This window comes from Epithele typhae, assembly GCF_022376455.1.
Source record: "Epithele typhae strain CBS 203.58 chromosome Unknown BXZ73scaffold_9, whole genome shotgun sequence".
In the NCBI taxonomy this organism is placed as follows: Eukaryota; Fungi; Basidiomycota; class Agaricomycetes; order Polyporales; family Epitheliaceae; genus Epithele; species Epithele typhae.
Window position 1 is genome coordinate 16,886 of NW_025954200.1, and position 17,452 is coordinate 34,337.

Sequence of the window (17,452 nt, forward strand, 5' to 3'; positions counted from 1 at the left end):
TTGATCCTTTCTTTTCCCAACTCTGGATACCTCCAAATGTTTTAGTTACTCTGTATGTAGGATACATTTCAAATAAAACTCATTCTTTCCCCTTGCCTTTGCCCTTGCCCTTGAGTCTGGTGGCTAGTCTCCCCTCAGCCCTCCAAACAGGCTGCAACTTCAACTTCTCCTCATTCTCCTGCTCACACTCTGACCACCCACACTCACACAACTCCCAAGGATCCAGTACAGTATTCCCATGCTTATCCTGGGCCTTCAGCTCATGGTGCTTGGGGTATTTGGCAAAAAACCCCTCTGGCTTGTCCTCCAGCCTAGTCACTGTGATGGCATGAGAGAAGAAAACCAAGGCAACTCGGCCCCCAGAGAACCACTCAGGGCACTGGACATTGGGACCATTCTCACGGCTGAGATCTTGGCCTAGAGCATGCCTAGCAATTTTCCAGTCCCGAACCTTGTGGGCAAATTTGCAGTCCCAGCCAAGGATAATGTCTCCAGCACGGTACCTGCCCAACTCAGATTAGTGTTTGCTAATCTCAAAAGAAATGCACAAACTGAAACACTGCCCCAAGGGCAGGGAACTCCATCTCGCCATTATGGAAGAAACCAAGGGGAATAGTGAGAGTAGGCCCAATGTCACCATGGTCGAAGTGGAGGTCGAGAGGGAGTTTCCAGACAAGGGCACGTCCAAGCCAAGGTCCAGGGTCATGAGGGATCCAGCTCCCTGCATCAAACTCCTTCTGGTAGCGTTGATAGAGATCAGGATAGAAGACCTCAAACAGAGCACCAAAGTACGTGGCAAAGGGAGCAGAGAGGGTGTAGAACTTCTTTGTCACCTCAAGTCTATCAGACTTGGGGTTTTTGGGTGTCTTGAGATCGTTCTTGACTCCAATATCACTGCTTGGAGTCATTGTCTGCACAGTGTTAGCTCTAACTAAAGTACCACAGAGGCAGACTCACAAAGTGAGAATCCCCTTGCTGGGTCCAGCAATGAATGAGATGGCCCACTCCGGATCTCTCATTGCTCTTCTTCTCCCGTTTGCCTCGTTGGTATCGAAAGAGGTGAGTGTTGATGTCTTCTCGATCCCCCTCGTGACGACGATCCTTTTCAGGAAGGACAGGCTGAACATGGGAGGTGTAAAACTGACAGACTGCCAGCAACCTCATCTGCTCATCAAACTAGAACAAAATCAGACAAACAGAAGACATAGACAAGAGCAGCTCACAGTGAGAGCATCATTCTGGATAGAGACACCCTTATTTCTCAGAATATCGACATCCCTCTTTGTGCGCCCTTCATAGAGTGATTCAATAGGGTGAGGAGTATCCCCAGGTGTGTCCTGCCCAGATAGATGAGAAACATATAGGGTAGCACATTGAAAACTCACAGTCTCAGGGCGCCTACCAAGATAGTAGAGCACCCGCTGCCCCTCCGAGTCTTCAATGATGGTGGTGCAGTCAACAGACTTCTTTGGCTTGATCTTCTCCCACTCTGCATCCATGTCAGCCAACTTCTCCTTCTTGGTGGTAGAGCTAGGATAGAGCCTCATTGGCTTTGGAAGCTGGAAGACAGGAGCGTTGGCCAAGACTTCGTGGGCTTTAGCTCGACCTCGGGCTGCCCACTCCAAGACCTCCACTTCATCATAGACGATGTGGGCAGGGTCTATGACAGAAGATGGGAGTTCATTGACCTGGTGCTGGGGCAGGAATTTCTTGAAGGGCTTGAGATGCAAGAAACACACCCAAAAAGTAGTACTCACTGGTCTGGCAGGCTTAGCAGGCCTAGCAGGCCTAGCAGGCTTAACAGGCTCAGCAGGCTCAGCAGGCTGAGCAGGAGGCTGAGCAGGGCCAGGAGTCTATAGCTGTTTAGGGGGAATGTGCTGAAAAGAAGCCAAGTACTCACATAGTCTTTATCATCATCCTCATCCTCATCCTCATCATCCCCATCTACCCAATTCTCCACTCTAACCCTCTTGGAAGCCTGGGAAGGAGCAGAAGTCTGCAGCTAGTGAGTGAGTGCATGGAGAGAGAGAGAGTGCAAGATACTCACAAAGACACCTGCTATGTTCTCCTGCTGATCCAGATCCAAGTAGTCCAAGGAGGGCCTAGAGTGCTTAGGAGCCATAATGAGGGCAGATTGGTGTGCAGAGAAGAGCTAGGAGGAGATGTAGAGGCTGGATGGTGGTGGTAGGACAGAGAGATGGGCAGAGATAAGGTCCTGCAGATCTACGCCCGTTTAAGCGCCCATAAGCGCCCATAAGAGCGCACTTCTCTAGCTGGCTTGCAGAACAGGAAGAAGACCGCGAAATCAAACAATATTTGGCATGTGAGTACACCCAGACAATAGAAATCGAACACATCTTGTTTCATATCAAACGACCCAAAACTGACAGAGATAGAGCATGTACAACATCTCACTCAGTCAACTTGGCCCAGATTTCGAGAATTTTAACAGGGCGACAAAACTACACGCAAATGAGCAAGTATATACGCCCAGACAGTCGAAATCCAATGCACTTTGTTTGGTCCAAATCGGACGAGAAATGACTGAGATACAGTGTACATAACACCTCATTTGGTCAACTCGGCCAGAAATCGAAACTGTCATACTGGCATATTAGACAGCGCACTTGGGCGCGATAGGTGCGCATTGAAGCACACATTACGACACAGCAAAGTTGGAGAGATGCGTTCAAGAACTGCCTGAGATATAGCAACTTCAATGAATGCCTGGGCCGAGTCGCTGGGAAATCGAAACAGGCGTACCAGAACATTAGACAGCACACTTGGGTGTTTTAGATGCGTATTGAAACACACATTAGGACGCACCAAGTTTTGTGAGATGCGTCCAAGAACTGCTTGAGATATAGCAACTTCAATATATGTACAGGTAGAGTCGGTCAGATTTCCAGCATGGGAACAACTAGAAGAAACACATTGATTTTTGGCATCTGGGTGTACATGGAATGCCCCATTACAATGGGTGAAAAATTGTATCAAAATCATAGCAAACAACCAATATATTGGCCATCTTAGTGTATCTTTAGCTCAAACCAGGCAGACTTACAAAACACTGCAGACATCTTAGAATTTGAAGGGAGCTGGAACATCTACACCAAATACAGAAGGCATTCTGGCACATTCTATGGTGTACAATTTGAATAAAAACTGACAGATACAGAGGCCACTGAACATATAGCTTGTGCAGCCAGTGATATGGCCTAAACTATAACTTATAGGTCCTTCTGGTCACATTACATGTATACAACTATATACACCATCACATTATGCACCTGTCATAGCTGAGATTGTGTCAAACAGACTACATTTGAGCTTACAACAGAGGTTTGAACATATGACCTATATGCTGGAACTACTCCTATACCTCCAATACTGAATGGTTTTGAGTGCTTCTTAGACAATAGTAATGCAAACCAATGGCAGAATGCTCATGAATATAAACAGCATTTTAGGGAACTGACTAGAGGAATTGCATGCTGTAGGGGCTTAGGCATATACCATAGTAGGCAACTACCATTACATTCACTGACAAGACTCCCTATTGCTCATTTCAAGTCCGTTTTCTATGATTCAAACTACATTTAGTACCCCCATGTGGTGGTTTTCCAATGGTGTATGTTATATAAGCATATTACCAGGCACAGCGCTATAACACAGTAACACTACCTAGTACCAGTTGCTGCAATATAGCAGCTGCAATACACAAGACATATGATGACAAATACCACCTGGTGACCTTTCTGACGAGTGTTCTAATGCACCTACATATGTAGTCATTGAATCAGAAAGCAGCTTATAACTGGCCATACACTGTACAAGTGGTGTTCTAGTAGTGTTACTAGAACCATTCCACCACATCTGTGTCCTGTATCACGTGACATACACCATCGGATCCGCATTATTAATGTGCATCTAACGAATCGCTAATCATCCCAAACAGACACTATCTGAGCTTATAACAGCAGTTACAACATATGAGCTATATGTCGTAGACCCTATTAAACCCCACCCACTATGTATAAATGAGCACCTCTTTCATAATTGTACCAACCACTATGAGGACTAGGTTCACAAATATAATCAGCATTTTAGGGAATTGATCTGATTTACTAGTAGGCAGATGTGGGTGTAGTAGGCAGGGGCAGGGCGCTACAGCCACTGGGCGTCAAATAACTTGTGGAAGCCTCACTTTTCTGAAAGCAGCCCTTCAAAATTCGAATCAATTCCGATAAATCCTGAGTATATTCATAGTAGTAGTCCACATAGAGTGTGACTGAAGCCCTGAAAGAGCGCCCATCTCAGTCTAGTTGAATAGGTATAGACACTAACAGGCACTACAAAGTGTAGAAAGGAGTGAAGCGCTGGTCCCAGGTGGCAGTGCAAACCCAGCGCTAGTGGAACCCTACAGTGGGACCCTAACCCAGAGCTAGGGTGATGGGAGTAAGTAGCAAACCTATGTGTGGGAAGTGGCTGTGCTAGTCAAGAGTAATAGGAGTCTGAAAATTTATTCCCACAGGTCGCACTAAGGGTGTCGCACGTCGCAGCCAGAGCCCACCCCATAAAGAACAATTCATTCGTACCTCATCAATCGTAATGGCTGGTTCTACAACGGGATCCCCTGCACCCTCAACACTCAAGAAGTGCAAGTCTATCACTCTGTCAGCTCCGAAGGAGCTGAAGAAGCAGAAGAGTGTGGACGGGTCAGCTCGACCTAAGGCTGTTTGAGGATCTACCCGCAGATGATCCGGAGCCGTATCCGTGGATCAAGGCCATTCTCAGGCCTTGATCTGGATCCGCGCGGGTCAGATCCTCTGGAAGACCCGGACCTGTGGGAGCCGGACCCGCAGCTCACGGATCCACCCACGGATAGAGCCGTGAGCCATGTGGATCCACGGATACTGCACTGGATCCGCAGGCATAACAGCGCACTAATGTATTTCATTAACAGGGTTACTATGAACATTCAGTCGTAGCTGTAAACATGTGGGTGCGATGTGAGAGAGGCGGGCGAGGCGTGGGGGCGAGACGGTGACGTGGGCGAGCCTCCATGGGCGCGAAGCGCAAGCGCGAGCACAAGCGCGATGCGGGCGCAAGGCAGGCAACGTGCCAATGCGGGCGCGGTGGGCGAGGGCGTGGTGGGTGACGCTGGGGATGTGGGCAAGGTGGGCATGGGCGTGGTGGGCGACGCGGGTGTGAGGCGTGCAGGCGAGGGCGTGACGAGCGAGACACGAGCTGCACGAGGAGACGTGGGCGATGCGCGCGACGTGGGGTGGCGGGAGGGCGGATGACGCAGGTGTGACGGAGGGACGGGCAAGGGCGGAACAGGGAGACGATGGCGAGGTGGGCGATGCGGAGAGGGCGAGATGGGCGACGCACGGGCACGGGTGTGATGCGGAGTGCTCAGTAGGTGAGGCGTGGGCAAGGATGGGCGAGGGCGTGGTGGGCGACGTGGGGACGCAGGCGAGATTGGTGAGGTGGGTGACGTTGGGTGGGCGACGCTGAGAAGAAACGAGCGAGTGACCATGCAAGCGACGCAGGCAAGGGCGAGACACTGACAACGCGTGGGGGACGCGGGGGACGTGGGGAATGTGGAGGTCGGCGGGCGAGGTAGGTGTGAAGGACGCAAGCGACGGGGCGGGGGCGAGGGCGAGGTGAGAGATGCGAGCGATGCGGAGAGGGTGACGCGACGCAGAGAGGGCGATGCGACAAGGGGATGACGCAGGCTTGACGCGAGGTGGGTGAGGGCAATGTGGGCGAAGGCGACACGGAGAACGCAAGATGAGGGTGAGGTGGTGAGATGGTGGGCGACGGGAGCTCACCGTGACCCTAGCAATCACGTCTCTATGCAGGCGTCCGGGCGGACGTCCCGAGTCCTCTGCGTCTTGTGAGCGGAGACGGGACAGCCGTTCGGACGGGCAGGCGACGCACTGGCGGAGCCAAGGCGAGGGCGGCAGTGGATGAGCGTGCACAGCTGGCGCGCGTTTGATAAGGTGCGATGGTGGGATCCAGCGCGATGGTCGAGGGCGCGGGGGCAGCGCGCGGAGGGCTTGAAGATGGGCGGCGTGAGGGCCAGCACGGCTGGAACCTGGGAGGGGTAGGTGACGTGGGGTGCAGAGGGGTGGGGAGGACTCACCAGGGGAGAGAGAGGCCACGGGAGCTCACCGCGACCCTACAGAACGGCTGCGCGAGTGCGAGCGCGATGATGTGAGGTGGACGAAGGTGAGGCCAGGTGACGTGTGCGCAACGCGGGGACGACTGAGGACGACACGGACGAGGGCAACGCGGGGGCGAGTGTGACGCGGGAGATGCGGGCGACACAGCGATGTGGGAGGTGCGGGAGATGCGGGCGAGACGGGTGAGTGGAGGGGGAGGGAACATGGGGAGCAGAGGGCGCGGACTCACCTTGCAAAGGATATTGTGGCCGCGTGAGCTCACTGCGACCCCACGATGAAACTCCTGGGTTTAATGATAGCCTCACGCGCGAGCGCGATGACGCCGTGTATGGAGGGCGGAGAGTAAGCGGAGGAGGAGGCGGAGGCGGGGGCTGGAGAGGAGGACGGGCAAATGGCGCGCGGGACACTACGTTCGAATCTGAACATAGCCCGATCGGGACGGAGTCTTGCATGCAGATGCCGGAAACGGGCGCCAAAAGCGCTCGAAGTGAAGGTGGGTCATGTTTTACCTATAACTTAGTCACGTCTTCACCAAATTACACATAAACTACATCGTTAGAAAGCTTCTTCCAAAGGCTTTCCAATGATACGGTATTTACTAGACTTCTGGGTACATATGAGCTATTACCTACGGATTTGCGGATAACCCGTGGATAGACCCGCAGACCCGCAATATTTTGGCCCCTTGGATCCGGAGCCGCTCGGAGCCGGAGCCGCAAAGAGCCGGAGCCGCCCGGCTCATGATCCCCGGCTCACGGCTCCGGATAATCGGCTCATGACCCGCGAAGTGAGCCGGACCCGCGAACAGCCTTAGCTCGACCACAGGAGGCCCCTGAGGCAGAGGATGCCAGGTTCCCAATGGGCAACTCGGGCATGGAGGACAACAACAAGGAGAGCGAGTGCGAGGTGGAGGTGAAGCAGGAGGAGCTGGTGGTGGAGGGTTCCCTCTTCAAGATCACAGAGAAACACACTGGTATGCCCCTCGTTTATCGCATGTTGGGAACTTATTAACGACCTTTTATAGGTGACGGAGAGGCGGTCGACACCGCTACCCGTGACTTCAAGGAGATTGGGTGGAACGTTAATGGCCATAATGCCATGCTTGTGATCCGGAGTGTCCTTGCTGACTGTGACACAGTCACAAAGATGCTCCACGAGACTGAGGATGCGTTCTAGAAAGGGCAGCCCATGCTAGCTGTGCGGAGGACGTTTACGTCCGCTATGCGCGCCGAGGGCGAGGCTCCTTACGCGGTGCTCTTCACCATGGACAGGAACTCCGGCCCGCTCCTCCCGTAGCTGAAGTCTGTGGCTCTCGTCATTAACGAGATCCATGGTGGCATGTTCAGCAGCCTGAGAGCCTTCTGGCCCCCGCCCCTCATCAATTTCATCAGGGCTTTCTGCCCAGATGTAGAGACCACCACCGCATCGATGATATGGCGCGTCAAGGACGTCTGGTTTGAGGGGGTCGTAGACGAGTGCCTGAAGGAGCTCATCGGAGTCCTTAGGCTGAACTACACGGTCGGAATCGCACGAGAGTGAGTTTATTCACGTCACGCACAGATTTAAAGTCACTAACAACACTTTTAAGGGGGACTCGCAGATGAACATGTGGGGCAAACACGCACTTGTCCGCATCCTAGGGCCATCCTTACCCAGACAGGACATCCGTCTCGGCGCGCGGTTGTACCGTGTGTTCCGTTGATGTGCCTACTGCTAGGTGGACAACGAGAAGGGGAGCGCACACACTCACGTGGAGTGCCCACGCCTCAAGGCCAAGAACAAGACTTGCGCCAAGTGGGAGCTCCAGCCACTCACGTGGATCAACAGGTTCCTCCTTCAGGTCAACAAGCCCATCAAGAAGCCCATCGAGGTCCGCATCGAGGAACTCGAAATGCATGTCATGCGACTCGAGGGCCAAGTTGTGGGGCTCTTCCTCAACAAGGCGTAGTGGGCCAACATGGTCCAGGCTGCAGCCCCCTAGCACGCCGCTGGACCATCGCACATAGGCCGCAGGAAGCAGCACGTGGGTGGCTGAGGTTCCCAAGCAGGCCAGGGCCAGGGCCAGGGCCAGGGCCAGGGTGAGGGCGGATGAGGTGGAGGTCGTGGTGGTGTGGTGGGTGGCCCATCTGGGTCAGCAGGGCCCACCGCGTAAACACGTACATTCTTTAAGTCTCGGTCAATTGATATGCTGTGCGGTCTCTATGCTCTCGATAATGCCGTATGTTGTTTTCTTATAGTCAAGTAATACCGTAGCCATATAACCATTGAAGTCCTATCGCATCGTATGTTGATGTGGCTCTAACGAAAGTGTGATAGACCGAAAATGAAGGACCTTACAAACGGAATGATAGCGACAATGGCTATTAGATTGAATGCTAAGCTCCAAGTAAGTAGTAAGTACGTGTCCTAAGGACAAGACTAAGGCCGTGCCTTAATACTCATACTGTTACGATCGCGGACTCTAGTACGCTGCCTCCCATGTAATTTCTACCAATAACCCCACTCCCTAGATATGCAGACCCCCTAAATACCTAGCGCACCCTGACTCATATGTACTCATCTCTACTCACTCAGTCGCGTCATGACTCCCTGATCGTGTCCAGTCACCCTGGATCATTGCGACTTGGACTACCTCATATGGACTTGTTGTGACTTGTAGATAATATGACTCCCCCACTCCCTCCCCTGTATATAAGGGGAACGCCACAGAGCACTCCCTCCCCAGACTTGAATCTCCTCTGTACTACTACGTCTACTTGACTACACACAATCTCACTCTTTGTCGCTCGTACACTCACTCGATAGCACGCAAGCGCTCTGAGCATCGCCACCATAACCACAAGGCGCCTAGGTCATATTCCAGCCGGAATAAGCCCTTAGACGTAACACATACGAAGACACCATAAGTAATGTTAACGAGTCCTGGTAAGACAAGACTACAGCATTGCTGTAACGATCCGTTGAACCCGACTTGAGTAAGTACTAGAACGAGATCCAAGTGTCAGATTGTAGTTGTACTACAGAGGATTAATATATCGATTCTAAAGTGGTATAACAAACCTCATGAGCGGGACTTACGAGTGATTGAAACCACAGTTCAAAAGAGGATAGAGACCGATTAAAACTGAGTCTCAGAACCCCAAAGGTTTAAAGACGCGAGTAGGAAAGGATTGAAGACTGCAATACAATCTGAAAGCGGACTAACACTAAGTTTCTTAACGAGTAAAGAAGTCAAGTAAGCCCAACGAGTTGAAGTCCCTAGTTCCTGGGTAAGGCTGCTTGAGGATATACCCGCAGATGATCTGGAGTCTTATCCGTGGATCACAGCCACTCTGGGGGCTTGATGTGGAGCCGCACAGATCAGATCCTCCGGAAGAGCCGGAGACGTGTGAGCCGGAGCCTCAATCCGCGGATTGAGCCGCCAACTGAGCCGCACTCAGTGGCTCAGTGCGGTTCAATGAGCCCTGCAGATCAGTATCACTCATTCAGTTGGATTTTAGATGACACACAATTGAGGAGAAGGAAACATATTTATATCTGTATACTACAACTACAACCTACAACCTACATACTACATACAATACAAGAGATGATGGGTGGAAATGCGAGCTATGTGGGGCAGGTGAACCACACGGGGTGGGCGACACAGGCAGGACAGTGCCACTGGCATGAGGCACAAGGGCGATGGCCCTGACGCAGACACAGGCGGGGGATGGGGGCACAAGGCAGGCGCACGGAGGATAACACAGGCATGATGAGGGCGCAAGATGGGTGACAACGTAGGGGCAGGTGACACGGATGTGGGCGACGTGGGGCAGATGGGTGAGGTGGGCGACAAGGAGAGGGCAACAAGGGGGCAAGGTGGATGACGCCTGCGTGACAAGGAGGCAGGCGAGCGTGATGCGGGGACAAGGCGGACGAGATGGGAGACTTAGGTGAGGTGGGTGACGCAGAAGACATGCAATATGGGCAAAACAGCAGAGGGTGACCCAGACGAGACCGATGCAGATGGGCGTGACACGAGGGCAAGGTGCGTGGAGGGTGAGGAACACGTGGAGAACAACGATGAGGTGGGTGAGGATGTAGGGAGCAAAGGGGAGAATACACCAAGGGAGATTGAGGCCGTAGGAGCTCATCCTGGCCCTGTGACAAAACTTTTGGCCAGGCTTAAGAGAAGCCCTGCACGAGACAGGTGAGATGGACGTGAGGCGCACGCATGAGGGTGATGTGGGGTGATGCGGACGACACGGTGGCGAGACAGATGACATGGCAGCTGGAGATGGTATGGATGATTTGGAGCAGAGTCAGTGATTGAAGGGCTGTCGAAGCCATCAGCTTCAATCTCTATCCCACCAATCATCTGCCCAGTTGGCAAAGGGGGATCAGGTGTGATGCCGAGGGTTTACAGCTGAGGGTGCCTTCTACAACATGGTCAGCTGATTCTGAGTTTGCAGAGTGCAGCACTTCTTCAATTCATTCACAGCAACTGCCATACAGGATTTCTTTTAGGAACTCTGTGAATCCCCAGCCAGACTGCTGACACTAAAGCATTGAAGCCCGTGAACATGCACGCTGCAGAGCACACAGAGAGCACATGTTAGGCACCAGTACCTTCAGCATGCGAATGTTTTAATTGTTGGGCTGTCCACAAATTCTTACAGAACCAGACTGCTGGGACCTGGGATGACAGAAATATATAGAGGGGCTCAATAATGCATGAGCCACAGAGTTAGCTGAGCACTACCTCCAGGTACCTCTATCTCCCTTCCACCCTCTTCAAGCAAACCTCCTGAGTGCCCCATCCATGCCTGGAGCTGAATGTCTGTTTTTGTCCCTTCAACCTGCTTGGTTTGATGCGAACGACACTTTCAGAAATGCCACCCTCAGTTACACCTGCTTCTGACAAACGTCCCAGGGGCCGATGCCCACCAACCAAGGCAATCACCCACCAATTCAAAACGACTCCAGTGCCCTAGACACGCCAGAAGGTGTATATTTCACTGTCTTTCTTAATGCAATGTTGACAACACTCCCAGACATACCATCAGTGGTCATGGCCCCACCTCTGTCTGGCGTTCAGATGTCCCTTAGTGAAAACAAGGCCAATGCCACAATAATAGCCCTCAATAACACCATGATGACATGCCTCAGGGTTGGTGTTATTGAGTTCCTTCAACAAGAAAATGAAGTGCTCTGGAATGGGCTCATCACCATGTCCATGGAGCCCATAACAGCCAACAATGCCCACCAACCTCCTCCTCCTTCAGAACGATCCCCGTCCTGGGATAACAGGTACATATCTATCATCCATCACTGGATTGTATCTAGAAGTTCCTCCCTATCGACATCTCAAGAGTCACTGGCCCCAATGAAAACCCCCAAACCACTCGAGGAAGGCCAACATTCAGCAACTCAAACATGGATCATGCTCACCATTGAAGCAAGAGAAGAGGAAGTCGTGATGGGGTATAGTCGTGGTTTTGGGGCAAAGGTTGAGGCTGGTGGTGCTGAAAGTGTTTCAAGTTTCGAGCTTCTGGTTCTTATATAGCATGTTGTTCAAAGTCCCATTGCATTGATGGTGCAGCCGCAGGGCTTGTAACTTGAAGGATACCATTTGGTTTCACTCATGGTAATGGCAGTACGCGCTTTACAGTGTTTGGGTTTGTCCTTGACGTTGTCAGAGATATTATCAGATAGTAGGGCTCCGTGTTGTTCTTCAAGGACTCTTTTGGCTACTGATGTGCAGTCAAATCTAGGAAAAGTCAACTAGGGGTGAGGGCAATAGAGCGAGCTTGAGTAGGCGTAGGACACAGGAAGTCGAAGGGAGGATCAAGGAAACAGCTACGACAGGCTGCAGGGAGGTCAGATTGAGGGAATGCAGGAGTGCGAGGAGGACGATAAGGGGATAGATGTGGGGAAATGGATGAGGTCACACACACAGGCGCTGGGGAAGACAATGGTGAAGTCAAGGTCATGGGTGAAGGCGTTGGCATTGGTGAGGGTGAAGTCGACGGTGAAGACGAGACGAAGTGAGCACACTACATGTGTAGCTGGAGTGGGGAAGTGAACTGCATAACACAAAGTAAAGGCCGAGTCTTAATACAAGCAGCACACAGCATGAGTATGTAGTAAGGGACATTGAGCCATTCGTCGATTGAGTACATGATGACAGGAGTAAAGCTGGGGTGTGGAGGGGTCTGCTTGAGGATGGGTTTGGGTGACTGGGGCTTGGTGGCTTTGCGTGGTATAAGTGTTCACATGCAGATATAAAATCTGTCACCCAAACTGCTGTGATAGATCGCAGGAATTTCCATTGTGGTGACTGATCAAAACGGTGCGATGGTCTAATTGCCATCTTATGAGCTGCCAGAGGGCGGCGGTGGGCAGTGGGGTGGAACTGCCTATCGCACAAGAATTATGCCTCACTGGGGTGCCCAGACATTTCAGAGTGTCAGAGCACCAAACCAACAGGCACGGGGCATATAATTGCCACGGACATGCCATTGTACATATAGGCAGAGAGGCTGGTACGATTTATGAGGGCTGCATGGAGACCATGCCACACCAACTGCTGTCAAACATACCAAACCCGAGCCCGCCCCCCTCTGACACCTGAGAAGACAACAGCATGCGGCTGTGGCAGCGACATGTGAGTGTAGTGCAGGGGTGGGCAAGAGCACACACTTTGGCATACACATGGTGTTGAATCCTGGGCCTCTGGCGACTTCTGGATATCCCACACTCATTTTAGAGGCTAGAGGCTGTGGTGAGAAGCTATATCGAATAGGGGACCAGGGATATACAAAGACGAACCTGTTGAAATTGGTAATTCCACGCATTGTTCGTCATTTCCTATTCGGTGATATTGTCTCATACTGTACACACACGGACATACATACTATACGCACGTACCCTCCAAGTTTCGTATTCATACATCCAGTAGTTCTCGAGATACTCGTTACGTTACGTTGTGGCACTACAGCAGCCGCTTTAGGCAGCTGCTCAGGCGTCTACACAGATCCCTGCTCCTAGACTAGGGTTTGCTCCGCATTTTTCACCAGAGGCTGCGTGGGCTCTTTTCCTTTGTGTGTGTTTGCTTCCCGGTTGCTCCCCGCCGTCCCTTCCGGCTCCTGAGAGCACCAACACACCCCTATCCTCATGGGACATCATCCGGACGCACTCTGCACCGAAAAACCCCTATCTTGGTGCCATCCAGCCTCGCATTCGCCCCTATCCCCATTTCCAGTCGCTCTTCTCTCCCTCCACCATCTCTTGCTTGTTATCGCCCCCATCTGCGTCCCCTTCCCTCGCAATTTCAGCCCCACACTCCGCACCATGTCGCACTCATCCTTCCCTCGGATAGTGCCCCTACCAACTACCAACTACCCTCAATGGAGCGGCGAAATGCAGGCCTACCTCATGAAACATGACCTCTGGGGCATCGTTCACACAAAGGAGTCAGAGCCACCTGCCGATCAGGACACAGAGCGGAAGGATTGGAGGCGACGTCGCGACAAGGCAGCTGGTGAGCTCTTTCTGGCTGTCACCCCCAAGCAACGAGCGCATTTTGCGGGCGCACAAGACGACCCTATCGCCATGTGGAACGCCCTCGAGGCCGCACACGTCAAACGTCGCCCTGGTGCGCGATTCAACACGTACAACGCGCTCTTTTCCATCCGCAAGGAGGAGAACGAGTCGCTCAGTGCGCTGACATCCCGCATCGAGGAGGGCATGCGCACTGTGCAGAACCTGCGCAGCGCGAACTTCACCCTCGCCTCGCTGGACGACGAGCTGCAGAGCATGTGCCTCATCCGAGCGCTGCCCGACGCGTTCACATCGTTCATCGACGCGCTGCTGCTCAAGGACAACCTCAGCAAGGCCGACATCCTCGACGCCTTCCAGAACTACGAGCTCCACCACTCCCAGGCCGCGTCTTCGTCCCCTGCATCGTCCACTGCCCTCTCTGCGTCGTCCGCCCCTGTCACCTGCGAGTTCTGCGGCATCCCGAACCACACCATCGCCCAGTGCTTCAAGTTCCAGGCGGCAAAGAAGGAGGCTCAAAAGCCACGCCCTGGACGCAGGGAACGCGCGAACAAGGCTGACGCTTCGTCGCCTGGCCCTGCGCCCAAGTCCGACGCTCCTAGCGCGACCGAGTTCGCAGGCAACGCAAGTCTCCGCTCCCCCTCCCCAATGTCGCCTCTCCAGCTCGATGCTGATGTGCGATGGACCGCAGACTTAGGGGCCACGTCTCATATGACGCCCCATCGCCACTGGTTGCGCAACTACCAGCCTCTGCGCGTCGCGATCCGCCTAGCGGACAATCAAGTCGTCTACTCGTTGGGCGTCGGGTCGGTAGTCTTCAGGCCGGTGCTGGGAGGGCGCGATGCGCGCGATGTTGAGTTTACAAGAGTCCTACATGTCCCTGCGTTACGAAACAACCTCCTCTCTGTCCTATTCCTCACCAAACGTCGCGGTTTCACCGTCACGATTGGCTCGACGCGGATGGACTTCACTCTCAACGGCTCGACGCTCTTCTCTGCCCCTATCGCGGACAGCAACATCGCCTACCTCGCTGGCACCACTGTGCCCCTCCCTCTCGCACCAGCTGAATGCGCTGCGATCGCATCCACCCCACCTCTCGATGAGCAGCTGTGGCATCGCCGCTTCGCCCACTCGCACATCGATGGTGTGCGCAAGCTTCACGGGCAAGAACTGGTCACTGGCCTCACCCTCAAGTCGTCAGCACGCCCTGAGCCACTGTGCGAACCCTGTCTCGCCGGCAAGATGCACGCCAATCTATTCCCTTCGTCGTCTACACGCACATTGCAGTGCGGTGCCCTCATTCACACCGATTTGATGGGACCAATGTCCAAGCAGACGCACCAGGGCTACAAGTACTGGCTCATCTTCGTTGATGACTACTCGCGCTATGGCGTCGTGTTCCTGCTCAAGCGCATGGACGAGACGCCTACGTCGCATGGTTCCAGACGCAATCTGGCCAACAGATACGCTGTTTGCGCGACGACAAGGGTGGCGAATACATGTCCAACGACTTCAACAGAACCTAGAGGCTGTGGTGAGAAGCTAAGGAAAGAGCCCACCCAGCCACAGGTGAAAAATGCGGAGCAAACCCTAGTCTAGGAGCAGGGATCTGTATAGACGCCTGAGCAGCTGCCTAAAGCGGCTGCTGCAGTGCCACAATGTAACGTAACGAGTATCTCGAGAACTACTGGATATATGAATACGAAACTTGGAGGGTACGTGCGTATAGTATGTATGTCCGTGTGTGTACAGTATGAGACAATATCACCGAATAGGAAATGACGAACAATGCGTGGAATTACCAACTTCAACAAAAAGGAGATTGAATTGGTGCTGTGTGGAGGGAAGGCAAAGATAAAGGTCCACTTCGCAGAGGGATACCCTCGTGATCGGAACACGTTCCAAGTGTGAGGCAAGGTCTGGCTGAGCGCAAAGGACATTAGTGTTCACCAGGCAACATGCAAGCTTGGTGTTTGGTAGCTGGGACCCTACAAGGGGTCAAATGCGTGGGTGATAGGTCCTAGCCCATTGTCCCACACTCCCACCTATGCTCACGATCCACCCGGTCGTATATGTGGATTGGCTGCCTAAGTATAGAGGGAGCAAGGTGAACGGGTGATGAGTAACTTGACGAACCAAGTTCATAGCCATCCTCATTAAAGCGCTGTTGGTTGGAGTATGACACCTTTGAGGAAGGGAGGCAATTTGGGACCTCGTGTTCAGAATCAGAATCGTCACGTTTGGACTCTGCAGGATAATTACCAACCTGAACGCAGTGAGGAACTCCAACTCACTATCTGTGGCCTTCATCAAAGTTAGTTGCAAGGCTTTCACTGTTGACCCACACATATGCAAGAGAGGTGTGGCTGTCACTCTTCTTGACCGCTAAAATGGCGCTGTGATGGTGACAGGTCAGTAGCTGAGATGATTTCAGGTAGTCAAGCTTATGAAATGTGCTTCAGAGGCATAGTGGTTATAACAGGATTGGAGTTGGCCTAATCTGAGTCCCTCTGTTTGATGGTGTGTGTGATGTAAGAGAGCTTCCTGGTGAAGAACAAGCTCCACCAGAGTGGGGATGAACTGCTGGTGAAACCATGACCAGCTGAACCACTGCTTCCTTCACAGCCTTGTTGGGACCAAACTGTTCCAGCGAGTCTGTGAGTCCCCAGCAGAAGGGGGAGAAACATGGTTGCCTCACCCACTATGACCGTGATTGATGATCCCATTATGTTTTACAGCCCCTCCAACACTTACACAGAAGGTTTATGGCAGAGGGGTTTTGGTCATATTTGTGACCATCTTGTCAAGGTTTTCAATGAGGGGGATCTTTGTGCCATCCAGAAATGTCTCTTCAGAGTTAGACCATATGATTGTGTACCTCTGCAGGATGGCCATCTGAGCCCAGTACTGATCCACCTTGCCTTTATTGACGTCAAGGAGCTTCTTGTGTCTACAATAGGACAGATTCAGCGAGTTTAGGTTGGAAGAGGTCGTCAGTGACCTTACACCTAGTTATTTGTGAAATCTACTCCACTGACAACAACATCATGTCTAGCATGCTGGGTGTCTGTGACCGCTGGTGCTTGCGTCTAACTCACTCTGGAAGACTGAGTGTAAAATCAGTCAGTGCAGCAATCACAATGTGCATGTTCAAAACCCTGAACATGGTGACTCCCCAACTCCTTTTGACGTTATTGACGAAATAGTTGAAAGCACTGCCAGGTTGGCACACAATGCCAATGTGAACAGGGGTCGACAGAGGTGGATGCACGCAAGGGTTTGAGGAAGGTAGATGCTGTTGAAGTTGGTAATTCCACGCATTGTTCGTCATTTTCTATTCGGTGATATGGTCTCATACTCTACACACACGGACATGCATACTATACGCACGTATACTCCAAGTTTCGTATTCATACGTTCAGTAGTTCTCGAGATACTTGTTACGTTACATTGTGGCACTGCAGCAGCCGCTTTAGGCAGCTGCTCAGGCGTCTACGCAGATCCCTGCTCCTAGACTAGGGTTTGCTCCGCATTTTTCAACAGAGGCTGGGTGGGCTCTTTCCTTAGCTTCTCACCACAGCCTCTAGGTTCGTCTTTGTATATCCCTGGTCCCCTATTCGATACAGCTTCTCACCACAGCCTCTAGAGTGCGTGTGGGATCTACAGAAGTCGCCAGAGGCCCAGGATTCAACAGATGCGCGCGGGATGGATGAAGCCAG

At 52.5% G+C, this 17,452-nt stretch overlaps 4 protein-coding genes across 4 annotated transcripts; 2 read left to right on the forward strand and 2 right to left on the reverse strand.

Annotated features, from left to right (window-relative positions):
• Positions 1-79: 79 nt before the first annotated feature.
• BXZ73DRAFT_75470 (uncharacterized protein) lies at positions 80-2,122 on the reverse strand (the record flags this gene model as incomplete). Its single annotated transcript, XM_048022219.1, has 8 exons — positions 80-503; positions 553-894; positions 958-1,148; positions 1,224-1,337; positions 1,386-1,718; positions 1,758-1,835; positions 1,901-1,978; positions 2,048-2,122. 8 exons carry the CDS (start codon positions 2,120-2,122, stop codon positions 80-82), a joined length of 1,635 nt encoding a protein of 544 aa, XP_047880355.1.
• Positions 2,123-4,611: 2,489 nt separating this feature from the next.
• BXZ73DRAFT_75471 (uncharacterized protein) lies at positions 4,612-5,306 on the forward strand (the record flags this gene model as incomplete). Its single annotated transcript, XM_048022220.1, has 4 exons — positions 4,612-4,718; positions 4,787-4,892; positions 4,967-5,001; positions 5,078-5,306. 4 exons carry the CDS (start codon positions 4,612-4,614, stop codon positions 5,304-5,306), a joined length of 477 nt encoding a protein of 158 aa, XP_047880356.1.
• A 1,743-nt stretch (positions 5,307-7,049) lies between these two features.
• Positions 7,050-8,139, forward strand: BXZ73DRAFT_75472 (uncharacterized protein; the record flags this gene model as incomplete). Its single annotated transcript, XM_048022221.1, has 6 exons — positions 7,050-7,164; positions 7,216-7,307; positions 7,368-7,483; positions 7,583-7,726; positions 7,752-7,818; positions 7,909-8,139. The coding sequence occupies 6 exons, from the start codon at positions 7,050-7,052 to the stop codon at positions 8,137-8,139; spliced, it is 765 nt and encodes a 254-aa protein (XP_047880357.1).
• An 8,357-nt stretch (positions 8,140-16,496) lies between these two features.
• On the reverse strand, positions 16,497-16,899 carry BXZ73DRAFT_98789 (uncharacterized protein; the record flags this gene model as incomplete). The annotated part of the gene is made up of 2 exons (XM_048027799.1): positions 16,497-16,683; positions 16,832-16,899. The coding sequence occupies 2 exons, from the start codon at positions 16,897-16,899 to the stop codon at positions 16,497-16,499; spliced, it is 255 nt and encodes an 84-aa protein (XP_047880358.1).
• Positions 16,900-17,452: the final 553 nt, after the last annotated feature.